The 14887-nt window shown below is 42.5% G+C and overlaps 1 protein-coding gene across 1 annotated transcript; it reads right to left on the bottom strand.

The window, feature by feature from the left end:
- Positions 1 to 225: 225 nt before the first annotated feature.
- Positions 226 to 9216, bottom strand: LOC147732846 (indolethylamine N-methyltransferase-like). The gene is made up of 3 exons (XM_086957391.1): positions 9032 to 9216; positions 4650 to 4857; positions 226 to 884 (listed from the first exon to the last, which is right to left on the bottom strand). Exons 1-3 carry the CDS (start codon positions 9183 to 9185, stop codon positions 443 to 445), a joined length of 804 nt encoding a protein of 267 aa, XP_086813517.1. The 5' UTR covers positions 9186 to 9216; the 3' UTR covers positions 226 to 442.
- Positions 9217 to 14887: the final 5671 nt, after the last annotated feature.

Raw genomic sequence — 14887 nt, 5'->3', positions numbered from 1 at the left:
GTTGTAGATGCCTGGGATTCCTGAAGTTTTAAGGGTTTAAAAAAAAAGTTATAATAATGTACATATAGTTCGTAAAGTCGAACTAGACCTAAATAACTTTCCCCACTTTCATATTTAGATTGTTAATAGTATATCCTTCTTTGTTTTTCCCAAATATGTGGCCCAATCACACCGAGAGCCGTAAACATAAACAGCTGTTCAAGGAGTTACATAGTGACACACGACTAAAGAAACATTTATTTATTATTGATTGTTACCCCGTCTGTATCACAGTTTTAGTACTTTCTTCTCTAGTATTTTCTATGTCCTAACTTCTCTATTTCTGATAGCCGGTCAAAAAAACATACATTTGATTTAAATCTTCTTTAAAAGACTTTACACACTGTTGATTGTTTACAGCCTTTAATTTTGCACGTTGACTCTTCATTGCAATGATTCGAACTTACTGAACTTCTTTAACTTTGCGGGCGACAAAGAAAATGCTAGAAGAATGATCACAAATGTCAAACATCGCTTTATCATAATCTCGGTGTAGGACCTCGAGGTCCACAATAACAAAGCCTGCCTCTGTGACTGCCTTCCTGAGGAACTTTTCATCCAAGTTCAAAAGGGAGAAGCGCTTGTTGCCAGAGAGGAAGGAGGTGCTCTCAAGGATGTGGGTGATGATGAGGTGACCTCTAACCTTCAGCAAAGATGAAATGTTCTTCAGAACGTTCTGGTAAGTACTGTGGTCCTTACAGGCACACTCCAGGCAGCCAAGTGTCGTCACACAGTCCACCTTCGGCAGCACCAGTGGTTCAATAGGGTTACTTTTCGTGACATCGCATGGTATAATCCGCTTGATAGTTTTTCTCAATTTCGTTTGCTTCCCCGCAACGTTCTCACTAAAACAAAAGTTGAATAAATTAGATGTTGCCAATAAAAATCCCAAACGCAGGAGAAAAGTGGCAATCAAAATATTTAGCAAGCACTGTATAATCTTAGAGGATGACAAATATGGACCACGTGTGGCAGCTAATGTGATCAAATTGCTTCCTACACCAAGGTCCGGGATATAAAAGCAGCAAGTTGTTGCCTGTGCTTAGAAATGTGCATTTTGCTATGCACAAAAATACACATGAAGACCAGGCATAAAATGTGGAGAAAATTGTCCGTAAAGTTGATATTTAAGCCACGCAAGCTCAGACTAAAATTGCATTTTGCTCCAAAGCAATAAGGTCTCTACAAAGGCTATTTGACCAATTAAATCGCTTTTTACAAAGCATTAGTTCCCTTAGAAAAGACAGTTTAGACACGCCAAAGCCAATCGGCTGCTACATTTTCCAGACTTGCACCTGCTTTGGATAGTGGCCTTTTGGCATCAAGTAACTTAGAGGCAAATGAGTTGTACCGGTCTTGTGAATCAGGGATATGTGTGAAATTAATTGGTATTTATATTGCCTTTGCAGTTTTTGTTCTATCTTTGTTTGCATATGCAAACGAAGTGATCGTGATACTGTGCCCTTTTCCACCCACCTTTTTATGATGTTGTAAGTTGCACAGACAGATAATTCCCGTTTTCATAAATCAGTCTTCAAGAATCACCCTTATTTTGCACTTGCCCAAAAAGCAGTTATTTTCCGGTGAAAGTGCACAGGAGAATACCTTAACATTTTGCAACTCAGGCTAATTAGATGGAAGGTAGTACGACGTCTGTTGATGTACATGAAACAAAAGGATGTGGAGAAACTGAGAATATTGTTAATTTTTATGCTTAGAACTAGTAAGGAGAACTGTTATGCAAAGTGTTCTGTAGGGTCATTGTCTAATTAGTATTAGGCCTGGGCGGTGAACTTTGCTCTGTTTGTGGAGTTTGCAGAGTTTTCTGCACTCCGCACTCCGCGGAGTGCAGAAACCTCCGCTTCGCGATGTGCAGCAGAGTTTTTCCCCTGCTCGCGATCGCAAACAGTAAGTTCGCGAGCTGCCGCTCGGGTAGAATTTCTACCTGAGCGGCAGAAATACCAGCACAAACTGCAGTTCGCACTGCACTCCGCCACTCACGGAACTCTGCGGAGTTTTTTTGTAACTTTGCGGAGTTCTGCGTAGCAAAACTCTGTGAACTGCACCCAGGCCTAATTAGTATACCAATATTCTTATGCATTTCGGCTAGGCTATAGCCAAAATATATTTCTCCATGGCGAAGTTCTAATTCTGCTACAAGTGTGTGCAGGGCCACACAGAGAACGCAATCTTGTTAGCCACCACTATGGCTACCACTATAGCTACCTGTGGCCCGGTACCTGGGAATTATCTGGGATTCTCTCCCTCCTAAAATCCCAAGTGTTCCATTATAGGTGACTGTGGGTGAGGGTTCAGCAATCCAAGCAACCTATTGAAGGTAATCCTAAAAGTTACCTCTTGGGAGATGGGAGTGATAGGACCAATCTCCACCTTCACAGGGGCTCATACTGTCTCAAGGCCACCTGCACATGTGTAGCCAGTCAGGGAAGCCACCCCAAGACTCCTTTTTTGTTAGGTGATAAGCACTGCCACCTAGTTCGCAGCTAATGGCATTTCTGTGGTAACCAATCGAGGCAGAGCTTGGATTCCACAAATATTTTATTGGAACCCCCCACCTCCCATGCTGAGTCTTACAATTGAGATTTCAGGCTTGGCAGATTGGCAGAGGGAAGTGAATTCCTACCTCCAATTAAGGTGTCCCTTTATGTTCACACAAAATTATACTTTCATATCAATTTGAATTGACGTGTTTTATTGTCCGTTTGCTGAAAACCTTTGGATGAATTACACTTGTTGTGAATAGATCAGTTATCAGGAGTATGTGAGTTACTGGACATTTTCTTTTGGCATACTGAAAAGAAATAATTAATGTGCCACTTTGAGGTGGCTCCAGTTGGTGACAGCCAGCACCCCCCACCCCCCCACCGCCCAGGGCTCTCCTTGTAATGGTGGAAGAGTGAGACCATGGGCCCAGGAAGCAGTAGTAATTACTCACTGCACCTGCCTACAGGGGGATCGCTGCCCTTTTTCCCGCCTTTTCATGTGCAAGCAGCTTTGCAACCTGTACAGTGAAAAGGACATTGCCAGCTTCAAATGGACTGCCTGCCTTTCACAAATGCACTCTTCCGAGTGCAGGCATGGATTCATGTCTGCCCTGGGAACGGCACATTTGTTGTGCCACAGCGCACTGTCCCAGTCTGCACTCAGCACACCGACTTATGTGTGCACAGCCGCGCAGTGGGACAGTGCTCTTTTTCTATAAAGTGGACCCTAGTAACCAACTGGTATTTGAGCATGGAGTTGTACAGGAGGAGCAGAAACTGAAAGAGGGTTGCAAAAGGTAAATTCCACAGACAAGTTGCAAAGTTTGTGTACCTCACACAACTTATCCTGCGAGGCAAGTGTAATAAAAAAAATCAATTCATACATAATTCCGGAGAACTTGAGAACTATTCTTCTAAAAGTGGTGTTATGGTCTGTCTTTCTCTCATGACACAGGCTTTAATGTCAATTTTCACCTCTTTGCTTGGCAAACCTTACTAAATGTGTGGGTTCAAAATGCTTTCAGAAAGAATAAGTTGGAGTTGATATCTATGACCACTCCTAGAAAAACACAAGGGCTTATTTATGAGAGTCCTGAATCACATTTGCACCACGTAAAGTGGCATAGAGTGATGCAGGGCTCCCATAAACATTTATGAAGGCAGGCAGAGCCACCCTGCGTGGCTTTGAGTGTCCTCATAAATAATGAGTAAGGTGACGCAGCGCAAATAACTGTGCCGTCTTACTCTGCAACCAGAAGGCGTTCCATGGTTGTTGCAGTGGGTTTTCCCATGCAACACTCATGGGATTTGATGCTGCACTAGATTTACAAAAACATGTAAACCTGGGGGGTGCCAAATCTGTACGCCTCCCAAAGTGATGCGTAATGAGGCGAAATAACTTAATTTCTCCTAGTTTTTCCTCGCAGCACACACGGAGGAAAACGCCTCATAGGATTGTTTTTGCGTCAAATGGTGCCCCGTCCTGCACAAAAACAATCCTGCCTGCAATGGAGGCACCCTTGCAGCATGGCGCATGGGTGTCTGCATTGGCTCCAGGCTACCGAAACAGAGTCAGCGCAGCAGGAGGTACAGGAATGCACCTTATTGCTTAAATATGGTGCATTCCTACCATTTTACTTTGGCGAAAGACAGCACAGAATGCTGCCTTGCTGCACTGCCCTACACAAAAATGCCATAAATGAGGCTCACAGTCTATTCCCTTAGTCAAAATTTGTGCGGGGAGAATGCAATTCAGAATTTGTTTCATCTGTTTTCCTACTGTCTAAAGATAAAGCAGGCAACATGTGTAACTCTGAGGGATCAGTCGTCAACTAGAAAAATGTGTTATCAGTACAAGTAATCTGAATTTGCACACACTGAGGCCCACATTAGGAGTCAGGTGAATTCCATATGATCATTCCCAGTGGCGGGAATTACCGTTACTGATCGGTATCTCCACACGGAATTCCATCTATTAAGATGGCTAGATGTTCTGTAGGGTGAATGTAGCTTTAGAATACGTGTTATGTTCGCCATTTGTTGAGTTCATGTCACATATCAGGTTTCCTGACACATAGATTGAATGGTGCTAGATATGTGGTCTACCTGTGTCCTTCAAGATCACAGACAAACTTCACAGCCGGGGTCCAGTCAAACATGCCTGGCTCATTCTTCAGCCATCGCTCCAGGTACTCGCGGTTTCGGTCTGTGTAATCAGCAACAATGATCTCTTTGAATGCCTCACAGGCTGACAGCTCCTGGTAGATGGCAGGTCCAGGGCCAATGTCTATCAGGGTGTCTCCCTTCACTCCACCTGTAAACAGTGAGAAAAATATGGGCAACATACTTGTAAGAAACATGATGACAACTTGTGTCCAAGACCTAAATTCGGCTTATTCAATGAGATTGCTCAACTATCCAGATCAAATAGGAAAACGGAGTGTTCTTTAGAATTTAAATGTTTACGCCCCAAATTCTTACTGAAACAATCAGAGTGCGGAGTTGGGAAATTTTGCACCTGCCCGCATTTCAATTTTTTTGTAACCCTTTCCCAGCTTTTCAAACAGCTTACCTAGACAACCTTAGAAAAAAAGTAGGGAAAGGGCAGCAAAAAAAGAGCCTGTTTATAGGACCGGATATCTGACTAGAGGGAATTGTACTGGAAAGCTGAAGGTAGATCTCAGGCGAAGTCAGGGAACTTCACACTTTATCATTAATTCTAAAATTCCCCAATGTCACTGGTTCCTCCTTTGAAGATGATAATTGCCTTGAAAATTCAGTGCTTGGATCCATAAAAGCATACGTTTTTCTGGATCATCAAGAATCCCTAAAGTCTGAAAGCATGACCTCGTTTCACATGTCTCTATCAAAACATTCCTCATGAGCCAATGGTAGGAAGTGGAAAATTCAAATATTTGACATCCAGGAGATTGGATTAGCTCACTTTCCGGAATGTTATTCAGAATTTCCAACTGCTTAATTATACATTTTGGACATTGCAAATAGGCATAAGTGAATTAGGTCATCATTTACTCTAAAACAATTTCAAGACCTTTTCAGAAATTGAGCCATTCTCTCCGTCCAATGTTTTTTGAATGATCGAAGAGGCGCTGTGGCAAATTGAAAAGGCTACCATTAATTGGTGTGTGTCTTGTGTGTTTCTTGTCTTTGACGTATGTCAGTGTAGCCTTAACTGTGTTGTGAGGACATTTGTCAGGGAGATTAGGTGTGGAAAGTATGTTGCAGTTGAAGTTACAACCTGAACTCACTATTTGTATATTCTGTTAAACTGTATTTTCTTTAGGTCCTACTTTGAAAAAATATTTGTGTGTAGTTTTATTTAAAGTTGCTGATGGACACATTAAATATTAATACGCAATGTTAAAAGAATATCATCGACTTTGTTAATTGTTCACTTTCTAAGTAATGACATTATTACTTTCATGCATCGTGTAGATAATAAAACAATGCAAATTCTATTTCATTATCTAAGAACAACGTCCTACATTTTCCAGTGGAACAGAGTGATGTAGATTTCCAAATTTGTAGCTACATATCTGAGAGGAACAACCAACCTGCACACTAGCTACAGTTCATAAATAGGGCCAACATAACTAGAGGAAAACCAGAAGCATATGCATATGTTGTCCTACATTTCGAATCCACCAATGTCTCCAGAGCTGTGATTCTTTTTAAGTTTACTGTCAATTACTTCTTTTTTCACTTTTACGTTGCCTTTGGCAGTTTCGACATTGTTTTTCTTTAGTCACTGATTCCGCAACCGGAGGGATTGTGAAACAATGACCCGATTTGACCCTGCAACCCGATGGCAGTTTGCCCCAATTTATCCAACGACTGAACCATCTGCTTCAACAGGCGAGCTGTTCTTCGTGTTTCTATTGCAAAGTAAACAGAAATAGGCATTTTATATTTCGGTGGTGCTTCTGTGTGTTTTCTTACCATTTTTAAAAAAACTGAGTGAAAGGGTGAGGGTGAGATTGTAGTAGATGTCGAAAGCAGCTGGCTAAATGTAATCTTACTGTCAAAATAATCAACAGTGTTCTTTTAAGTGGTGAAAGTAGAGAAAGTGTGAAATACCCTAATGCGCAGATTCCATCATATTTATGGATTTCTTGAACACACCCATACACTTTTCTAGCTTTCAAGGGTGTGCTCATGAAATAAACTCATCTTTCATGCATCAGCATCAATTATGGCAATCCAGGGGTGGGGATGGGAAGCACCTGGTATTCCTTGCTTGTCCTTCGATACTTCTAGTGCCAGAGGCAATAAAGGCAGAAGTAGGTGGACAAAAATAAAACGGATTGTAAGAGCCGCATTTACCTTCAGAAATGTTCCACTCTTTGCTCTTTTGAATCTCCCTAAGCTGCAAATGTAGGAGGTGTCACCGGAGGTCAAAGTTTGCATAAATTCAAGTTTGCTGTCCGTTTCATGTTGGTGAATCAGTGTTAATGCTTTCATTGTCGTTTGTGACTAAGGGGCAGATGTATCAAGCCTTTTGCGATTCGCAAAAGGTCTTTTTGCATGTTTTGGCATGCATCAACAATTCGCAAAATCAGAAATAGCAAAACTTTGCAATTCCTTATTTTGCCATAGCATCGGAATCACAATTTTGCGATTCCTTAAATGCTATGTATGTAGCATTTTTGAATTGCGATTTTTGTTTAAGAATTCGCAAATTACCACCAAGTTGTAGTTGATGGTAATTTGCGAAATCTTTAAAAAATGCACAATTTAGCATTTTTGATGGTGGCATGTGACGCACACACACATGCCCAAAGGGCATGTATGTGCGCCATATGCACACACATGTAACTTTCAGGGGTGCAGCAGGATGTCTTTGAGACACCCCTGCACCCTTGAAATAATTCTCAAATTGCGATTAGCAAATTGCGAATTCGCAATTTGAGAATTACTTCACAATCATTCCTATGGGCCTCCTGGCCCATAGAAATGCATGGCAAATTACTCCTTATTTGCGAATTCACAAAATGCGAATTCGCAAATAAGGAAGATTAAGGAATCGCAAAGAAATAGCGATTTTTTTAATACATTCCATTTTGCGAATTATAAATAGCGATTCCTTAAAAATCGCTATTTAAGAATCGCAAAATGGAATCTTGATACATCTGCCCCTAAGGCCCTAATTTCGATGGCGGTCAGTCAGATCGCTTCCTGCTATTGCAGCGTCAGGAGACTGGTAGACAGAAGGTTGTGGTCCAACCGCAGCATATCGATGGGACTGCCATGCTGCCAGCCAGAAAGTGCTCCATATCATGGAGGCTTGTCCTGCGGCCAAGGAAAATGGCCGCAGCAACTCCTGCTCGCCCATGTACTGTGTGCATGCACCATGTTGTGCATTGAGGTGATTGAGTGGGGGCACTATATGTAGACCAGGGCCGGACTGGCTACCAGGCGTTTTGGCATGCTGCCAAGCTGGGGGCTGATTTTGTTGATGGGAACCTGCGCGTGCAGAGCAAAATTCGTTTTGCTTTGTTTATTTCGAAGCACACGCAGGTCTCCATCAATGAAATTAGCCCCCACTGCAGTGGCATCAGCCCCCAGCTCGGCAGCATGCCAAAACGCCCGGTAGCCAGTCCAGCCCTGATGTAGCCCCAGGGTCACTGCCCAATGACCCACCTCAGACTGGGGTCTTATTTGGTTCCCACAATAGCCCTTTCTGACAGCCTTTACAGTGCAGTGGTCCCACAATGAACAGGCTGTTTGAAAGGGATATTCAAATTTAGACGGAGGTACCCGGATCATCACCGTAGCCATTCAGAGACACGACTCCGACTGTCGCCCCATCGGAGTCTGAGATCCTGGTGGAGGCAGCGGTCTAGACCCCGACTGCTGTGGTCCAACCACCAGCACTGAAATGTGGCGGTCGGACCGAAGGGCTATAGGTGGTCGAATTTCCATTAAAATGTGGCCCTATTTGCGGTCTTCCATAAAAATTGTCTCCCTGCATTTTTTCCATTCAAAACACATCCAATTCTATATCAGGTAATACCTACCACAGTGTATAGAAAGCAATGAGTAAAGGGCAGGGTGATCCACTAAAATTACCCCTAGTAACATACATTGCAACTTGTTCGAATCAAAATTTTCAGTGGCATTTACACATATATGCTAGTGCCAAAACAGATGTAACTTATACCTGTTTGGCCCTAGACTCAATAAGGAGCTGGGTGGAAATGCTCGATCACTCAGGTTTTTGACCATGCACATACCTGGTGGCAGATGCCCACACAAAATGAAAAATGTAAAAATACACATTATTTATTTATTTTTAGTCAAGTTTCAATTGGATACAAAAGTATGTGCAATTCAATGCAAAAGAAATGTTCCTTCTTTGGAGCTTTCGCAGACCGGTGGCTGAACAAGACCGTTTTGTGTCTAGTTTGCCATCCAGTCAGACCGATGAATTACTTTTTTGAAAGATACCCCACAAATAAATGATATACCTGTTGTGAAAGCATTGTGGAGTTTTCTCAGCGCAAATTCCATGAAACCGTCCTTAATGAAGACTCCATTTGTAGCCCCGTAGTATGTGTCCAGATAGTCTTTGGGGTCGAAATCCCGCTGATAGATTTGTTTCCCGGTAAAGTCTGAAGCCATGGTTTGCTTCCAGGTTACTGCTGAAATGAGGAAATCCAAAGATGTAGTTGCAGGATTTTATATGTTCAGCAAGCACCCATAGCCCTGCCCAGACAAGGGTAGGGCCGGACTCTCCTTAGTAGTCACCGGGCGCATCCCAGTGGGCTGGAAGGATGGGGTCTGTTTTTTGAGTGCTGGGGGCTGTTTTTTTTTTACTTGGGGGCTGGTTTTGAGAGCAGTGCTGCAATATCGGCCCCTGTAACAAAAGCAGCAGCAGTGCCTCTCAATAACACCATTCAAATGACCCATAAAATTGCAGAGATTCAAAATGTTCAGGACGGTTTATTTGTTCAAGATCTTTTATACCTGAATCAAGGACAGGCTGGTTGCGACATCGCCTGATGCCAACTTTCTCTCAGGGAACTAAAAAAGTCCTGTTACATTAATGCATAAAATCATTCATTTTTGTTGATTTCATTTGACACTTTTTTATAGTAAGGCTTAACGCTACTTGGTGATCTTTACAGAAAATATTCTTAAGAACCGAAATCTGGAGGAAGTTATGCAATAGAAAGGTAAAGAAATTCAACACTATAAATAATTGCAGTTGACGTTTCAGGTCAACGAGCTACAACATGAGTGCATTTCGCAAGGAAGTATATACATGGCATATTAGAGAAACTAAACCATAAGGGGCAGGCTGAGGCAAGGCCAAGACAAGAAACAGAGAGGAAAGAACAATGAAAGAATGTAGGGGCATATTACCAAGCAATAGCGATAATTATCGCTATTGCTTGGTTAGCGTGAACAAATTAACGCTGAGCTGCGGCGATTTTTATCGCAGATAAACCTTGGTATTACCAAGGTTTATCGCAAATGCGATAAAAATCGGCCGCAATGCATGAATATCGCTGAAAAGTCAGCGATATTCATGCATTAGCGAGCTAATGCTCTTAGCCATGTTATCCACCTCCCATTGGATAACATGGCTAAGGACTGCTCAGGGCAGGTGTTAGCTTTTGGAGATATTCGCGCTTAGCTCGAATATCTCCAAAAGTTGGTAATAGGAGATAGCGATGTTAGCGACTGTTTTCAGTCACTAACATCTTGGCACACCCACTTTGCATGTCATTAGTGATAAATATCACTGAAATGCAAAGTGGTGCTCAAGATGGTTGCTATCTCCTACTAGCTGTCGCTAACTGGTGTTAACGACAGGTTGGTAATAGGGAGATAATTTTATCTCCACTTTCTTGGCTTTTAAAGCCAAAAAAGCGGAGATAAACCCCCTTGATAATATGCCCCGTAGATATTTGTTGAGAAGTTATTGATTTAATTTTGAGGCGAATTTGAGGTTTTTTTTGTATAGATAAGGGCTTCAAAACATTGTTTGGGTTTCTTTTTCGAGTACTCAAACAGACTAAAGTATTCTCCGATGACCTCCAGAGTGTGGACGAGAGACGGGGTTGGCTATGTATTTATTTATGAAAGTAGATCATTTGTAGAGAGCCACTTCCTATCATCTCTATCCCAAGGTCTGCAGGGTATACTGAGAAGACAGGAATGCGATGACTGAAGGCCCTTTGACTGGCATGTGGAAAAGTAGGTTATCCTCAATGTCCTGGAAGTTCTTTAGAAAAGTATTCAAGAGACAGGGAGAAGAAAAAGGCAAGTGCCTCTGATTCAAGCCTTGTTTGAGGGAGAATTTGTCAAAATCTGGCACAGGAAGAGCTGAGGTGCAAAATGGGTGAATGCTGTGTTGATATTTGCATGAGAAATATGATCCCTCATCCCATTTCTGTATTGTTTTAATTAATTTACCTTGTTACCTCTTTTTTTGCGAAGAAAGCATTTATTTGACTTTTCTTTCCACTGATTTTCAGTGCCAGTTTAATTTCTTATCTATCTTCTTCCAGCAGTGTTACATTCTTTTAACACTTGAAGAGTGTTTTTCGAACTAGATTTTTAAGTGGCACATTTACTATTGTGTCACGCAACGTTGCACAGAAATGGAGCGGTGCATGAAAAGAAGAAAGAAGAAATGCTCCATATTTACATATGCACTGCACTGTGTGCAGCCTAGTGCCTCTACAGGCACCCTTGTGCCACTGGCACAATTGGTTTTGTGCAGGAAGGTATCCCTTCCTGCACAAAACCAATTGTGCTAAGACAATTACTTACAGGCATATTCCTCTTTTTATGTGTCCCGCGGAATGTAAGCACACATCGAACGAGGAAATAACATGGCAAAATAAATATATTTCTCTTTATTACGCCTCTGCCGGGTAGGTGAACTATTTTGATGCAAACTCAGGTTTACATTACTCTGTAAATCTGGGGTTGTGCCAAAACTCGTGGGTGGGTGCAAGGAAACGCCATGCTCCACCCATGTAATGCCTACCCGATGCATAGTAATGCAAGGCAGCACTGTGCGCTGCATTACTTTGTATTTACTAAACCATGCAAAGCCATGGAAAGTGGCTTTGTGTGGTTTAGTAAATGCCAAAAATACTTTGACTCAGGGCTCCTCCACAGATGTGACACAACCCGACACAAAATCATAGTAAATCTGACACTATTTTGATGTGGATGTTTTGGCTCTCTTAATGAACCTCTTGATGAACTGGCCCTAGCAATTCCATCCATTCAACATAAATGGTCATGTGAATGCAGGCAAAAAGGAGCAGATGCAAACATACAAAGTGGAGACCAGTTAGAAGGGATCTGGGAAGTAAATAGAAGGGGAAACAGTTTGAACAGAGTGGTATAGAAACGCATGGACACTGCAGTTAATTTCCCAAAAGATCAACAAGCACTGGCACTGTCGATTATTCTGTATTATAACTGAGATTATCTCTTCAGTCACAGGTAAGTTTAGGTGCACAGTCGTTCTTCATACATGCACTATGGCACTTATGCTTGAATACATGCATCCACTCTTCTGACCATTTATTCTTCTGTGCATTCACCACTCATCCATTTCCAATAACACACACACACGCACGCACACCCAAATGCACACACATGCGCACACACACACAAAAGAAAGGTAAATTAAATGAAAAATGCCCTTTGAAATGTGGCACGCATATGCTGGCGATAACAAATAAGTAAAAAGTAAAACATATCAGTGGGCAGCTATCTTGGAATAGTATTGTGCATATTGTATATTGCATAAAACAATCCATTTTGAAAGGCCTATTTGCTTTGAGTTGTATCAGTCATACTACATTTCTCATGACTTTTCATAATAAGCAGATCTCTGGAATTCAGCATAACTTTTCCAAATGAACTAATCAGCCCTATAATCTTCAACATTGGCCTGACACAATAACCAAGTTAAGCCTATTGTATGGGGCATAGGTTTTTCCAAAAGGCAAACTTTACCTGTGTCATACAGATACAAATATGTACCAAATTATGGGGCCGATTAGTATGGCGGACGGATCGCCACCGCCATGCAGGCAGTGGCGATCTGTCCACCATCCGTGCCCGTCCGCCACCTATTTCCCCCCCACCATATTACAATGGCGGACGGGACCATGGCGGACGGGCGGACCGTCCGCCGCTTTTCCGCTGCGGTCGCCTTGCGACCGCGGCGGAAAAGGTCTAATATGGTGGCGGTGTCTATCAGACACCGTCAGCCATATTTGGATGTGCTGTGGGCAATGCCTTTCCGTGGCGGCAATGCCGCCACGAAAAGGCATACAGTCTTTGCTTTGGGGGCCCGTTGCGGGCCCCCAGGGTGAAGGGGGGGTGCACATGGGGAGCACCTATGGTACATCCCTGCGGTTCAAAATACAACATGGCAGACACCGTGCGGTGCGTGTCATGTTGTGCTTTGAAGCGCACAACATGCATTTTTATCATTGCGGTGGGTGGTGCTTTTAGCACCGACCGCCGCAATGTAAAAATACAGGATGCACCCGCCACTGTGGCGGGTGCATCCTAATTCGAGGCACGGGACCTCCGCCCCTGTGGCAGACGGTCCCGTCCTCCGACAGGATGGAAAGTCCATCCGCCATCCTAATTGACCCCTTAGTTTGGCAAAGAAATATACGGTCCCTCCCAAGAAGATCTAATCAGAAATATCACAGTCAAAGTTTTCGACTTCCAGACTTGTGAGAGAGAGAGCAACTGATATAAAAAAACTAACCTACTACATTAGTCTTTAAGATTCCTTGTAACAAAAGGCCTGATTACAGGTTTCAACACAGTGTAACAATACTCAGCCTTTGAAGGTTATTACCTGTAACATATGCTTTTCACACTAAATGAGTTAGACTAGCTGTGTGTATAACCAAAAAGCAAGCCCATAGACTTTATTGCTGCTTTTTCACCATAACCAATGCAAGCTTACAGCACTGAGCATACGCATTCTCACAAGACAACCATCAAAAATGTAGTTATAAAATTACAGCTGCATGCAAAGCTAAAGTTGACAAAACAATATAAAACCTGCTGAGTGACCTGACCAGGACTAAAAGTACTCATATCGTCTGCCCCCAGAATTAGTCACAAGGGTTCCCAAACACCAAAATCGTTTCCTACGGTAGTAATCCATGGACTTCCATGTAAGTCTGCGTGGTGAACTCCGCTCCGCTTGAAGAGTTTGAGAAGTCTTCGGCACTCTGCATTACTTGGAGCTCCGAAAAACGAGCAGAGTTTTTTTTCTTGCTCACGTTGTCAAGTTGACGAGAGCGAGCAAGAAAAATCCACCTCATGGCGACATTTTTTCTCTTTTGCGATCGACAAAATCAAGCTGGCGAGTATGAACGTGGAAAATTAACATCCCAGGGAGATTTTTGAATGTGGGCAGTCGGATTTCTCATTGCGACTGACCACGTATGGTCGTGACTGGGCCAAACAAGGGTTAAAACACTGCAAATTGTGTAGCCCAAAGTTTATCAGAGGGGATAATCAACACCAAAACTCTTGACTAGTATGGTAATCTGTAACATTTTATGTAGCAAAATATACCTGTCTGCAGGTTTTAAGACAGAGTAATAATAATCTACCTTCCGGGGGTATTGACACTACCATATGCTTTTAACAATAAGTTGGTCAGGACTACTGTCTTTGCCTTAAATTTTCATAATGAAGAGATCAGACCAATAACATACCACATAACTTTTTCCAAAGACCCCCGGGTCCTTTTTCCTTTATTACTGGTGTGCCACTATACCCAACTGAGGACTGCTGCACTGAACGTAAGCTTTACACAATGGCATCTGTAAAAAATTGGGTTCCTGGTTGAGGAAGATGAAACCCTACTCAATCAGCAACCACAATCCTCATAAGGGGAGGCACACGCAAACCACAAATCAACCTGTACTCAACCCTCTGGTAGCTTGGCAAAGAGCAGTAAGGCTTAACTTAGAGGTACTTAGAGGTACTTATGCAGCATTTCAAACCGCAGTAAAGTGAAAACACCAAACAAGAAAAACCCACACCAATGTAGAAAAATAGAGCAACATTTTATAAATAAATCACAATCAAAACAACAAAAATATAATCAATAGAGCTGGAGATATGCAATTTTATAGATTTAAGTGAAAATAGTGGCCAAAAAAGCCAGCAGTGCCAATGGAAGAAAGTCATAGGTTGGGGCTGACTCCGATGTAGCGTGTGTTGGATATAGGGACCAGATTAGTTCTGCTTAGAAGTTAAATTCTAAGTTCAGCACAAGCTGTCCTGTTCACAGTGGAGGGGGCCGCAAGGAA

Source organism: Lissotriton vulgaris, chromosome 2_1 (genome assembly GCF_964263255.1).
Source record: "Lissotriton vulgaris chromosome 2_1, aLisVul1.2, whole genome shotgun sequence".
NCBI classification, from domain to species: domain Eukaryota; kingdom Metazoa; phylum Chordata; class Amphibia; order Caudata; family Salamandridae; genus Lissotriton; species Lissotriton vulgaris.
The sequence above is the reverse complement of the archived record's forward strand: the minus strand, read 5'-3'. Positions and strand labels throughout refer to the sequence as shown.

Excerpts from the sequence above, each read along its gene's own strand:
- LOC147732846 (XM_086957391.1), bottom strand. The coding sequence starts at position 9,185 with ATGGCTTCAGACTTTACCGGGAAACAAATCTATCAGCGGGATTTCGAC. Across the intron at positions 4,858-9,031 it reads CCACAATGCTTTCACAACAG|GTGGAGTGAAGGGAGACACC; the intron begins GTATATCATTTA and ends CACTGTTTACAG. Across the intron at positions 885-4,649 it reads TGTGATCTTGAAGGACACAG|TGAGAACGTTGCGGGGAAGC; the intron begins GTAGACCACATA and ends CTTTTGTTTTAG.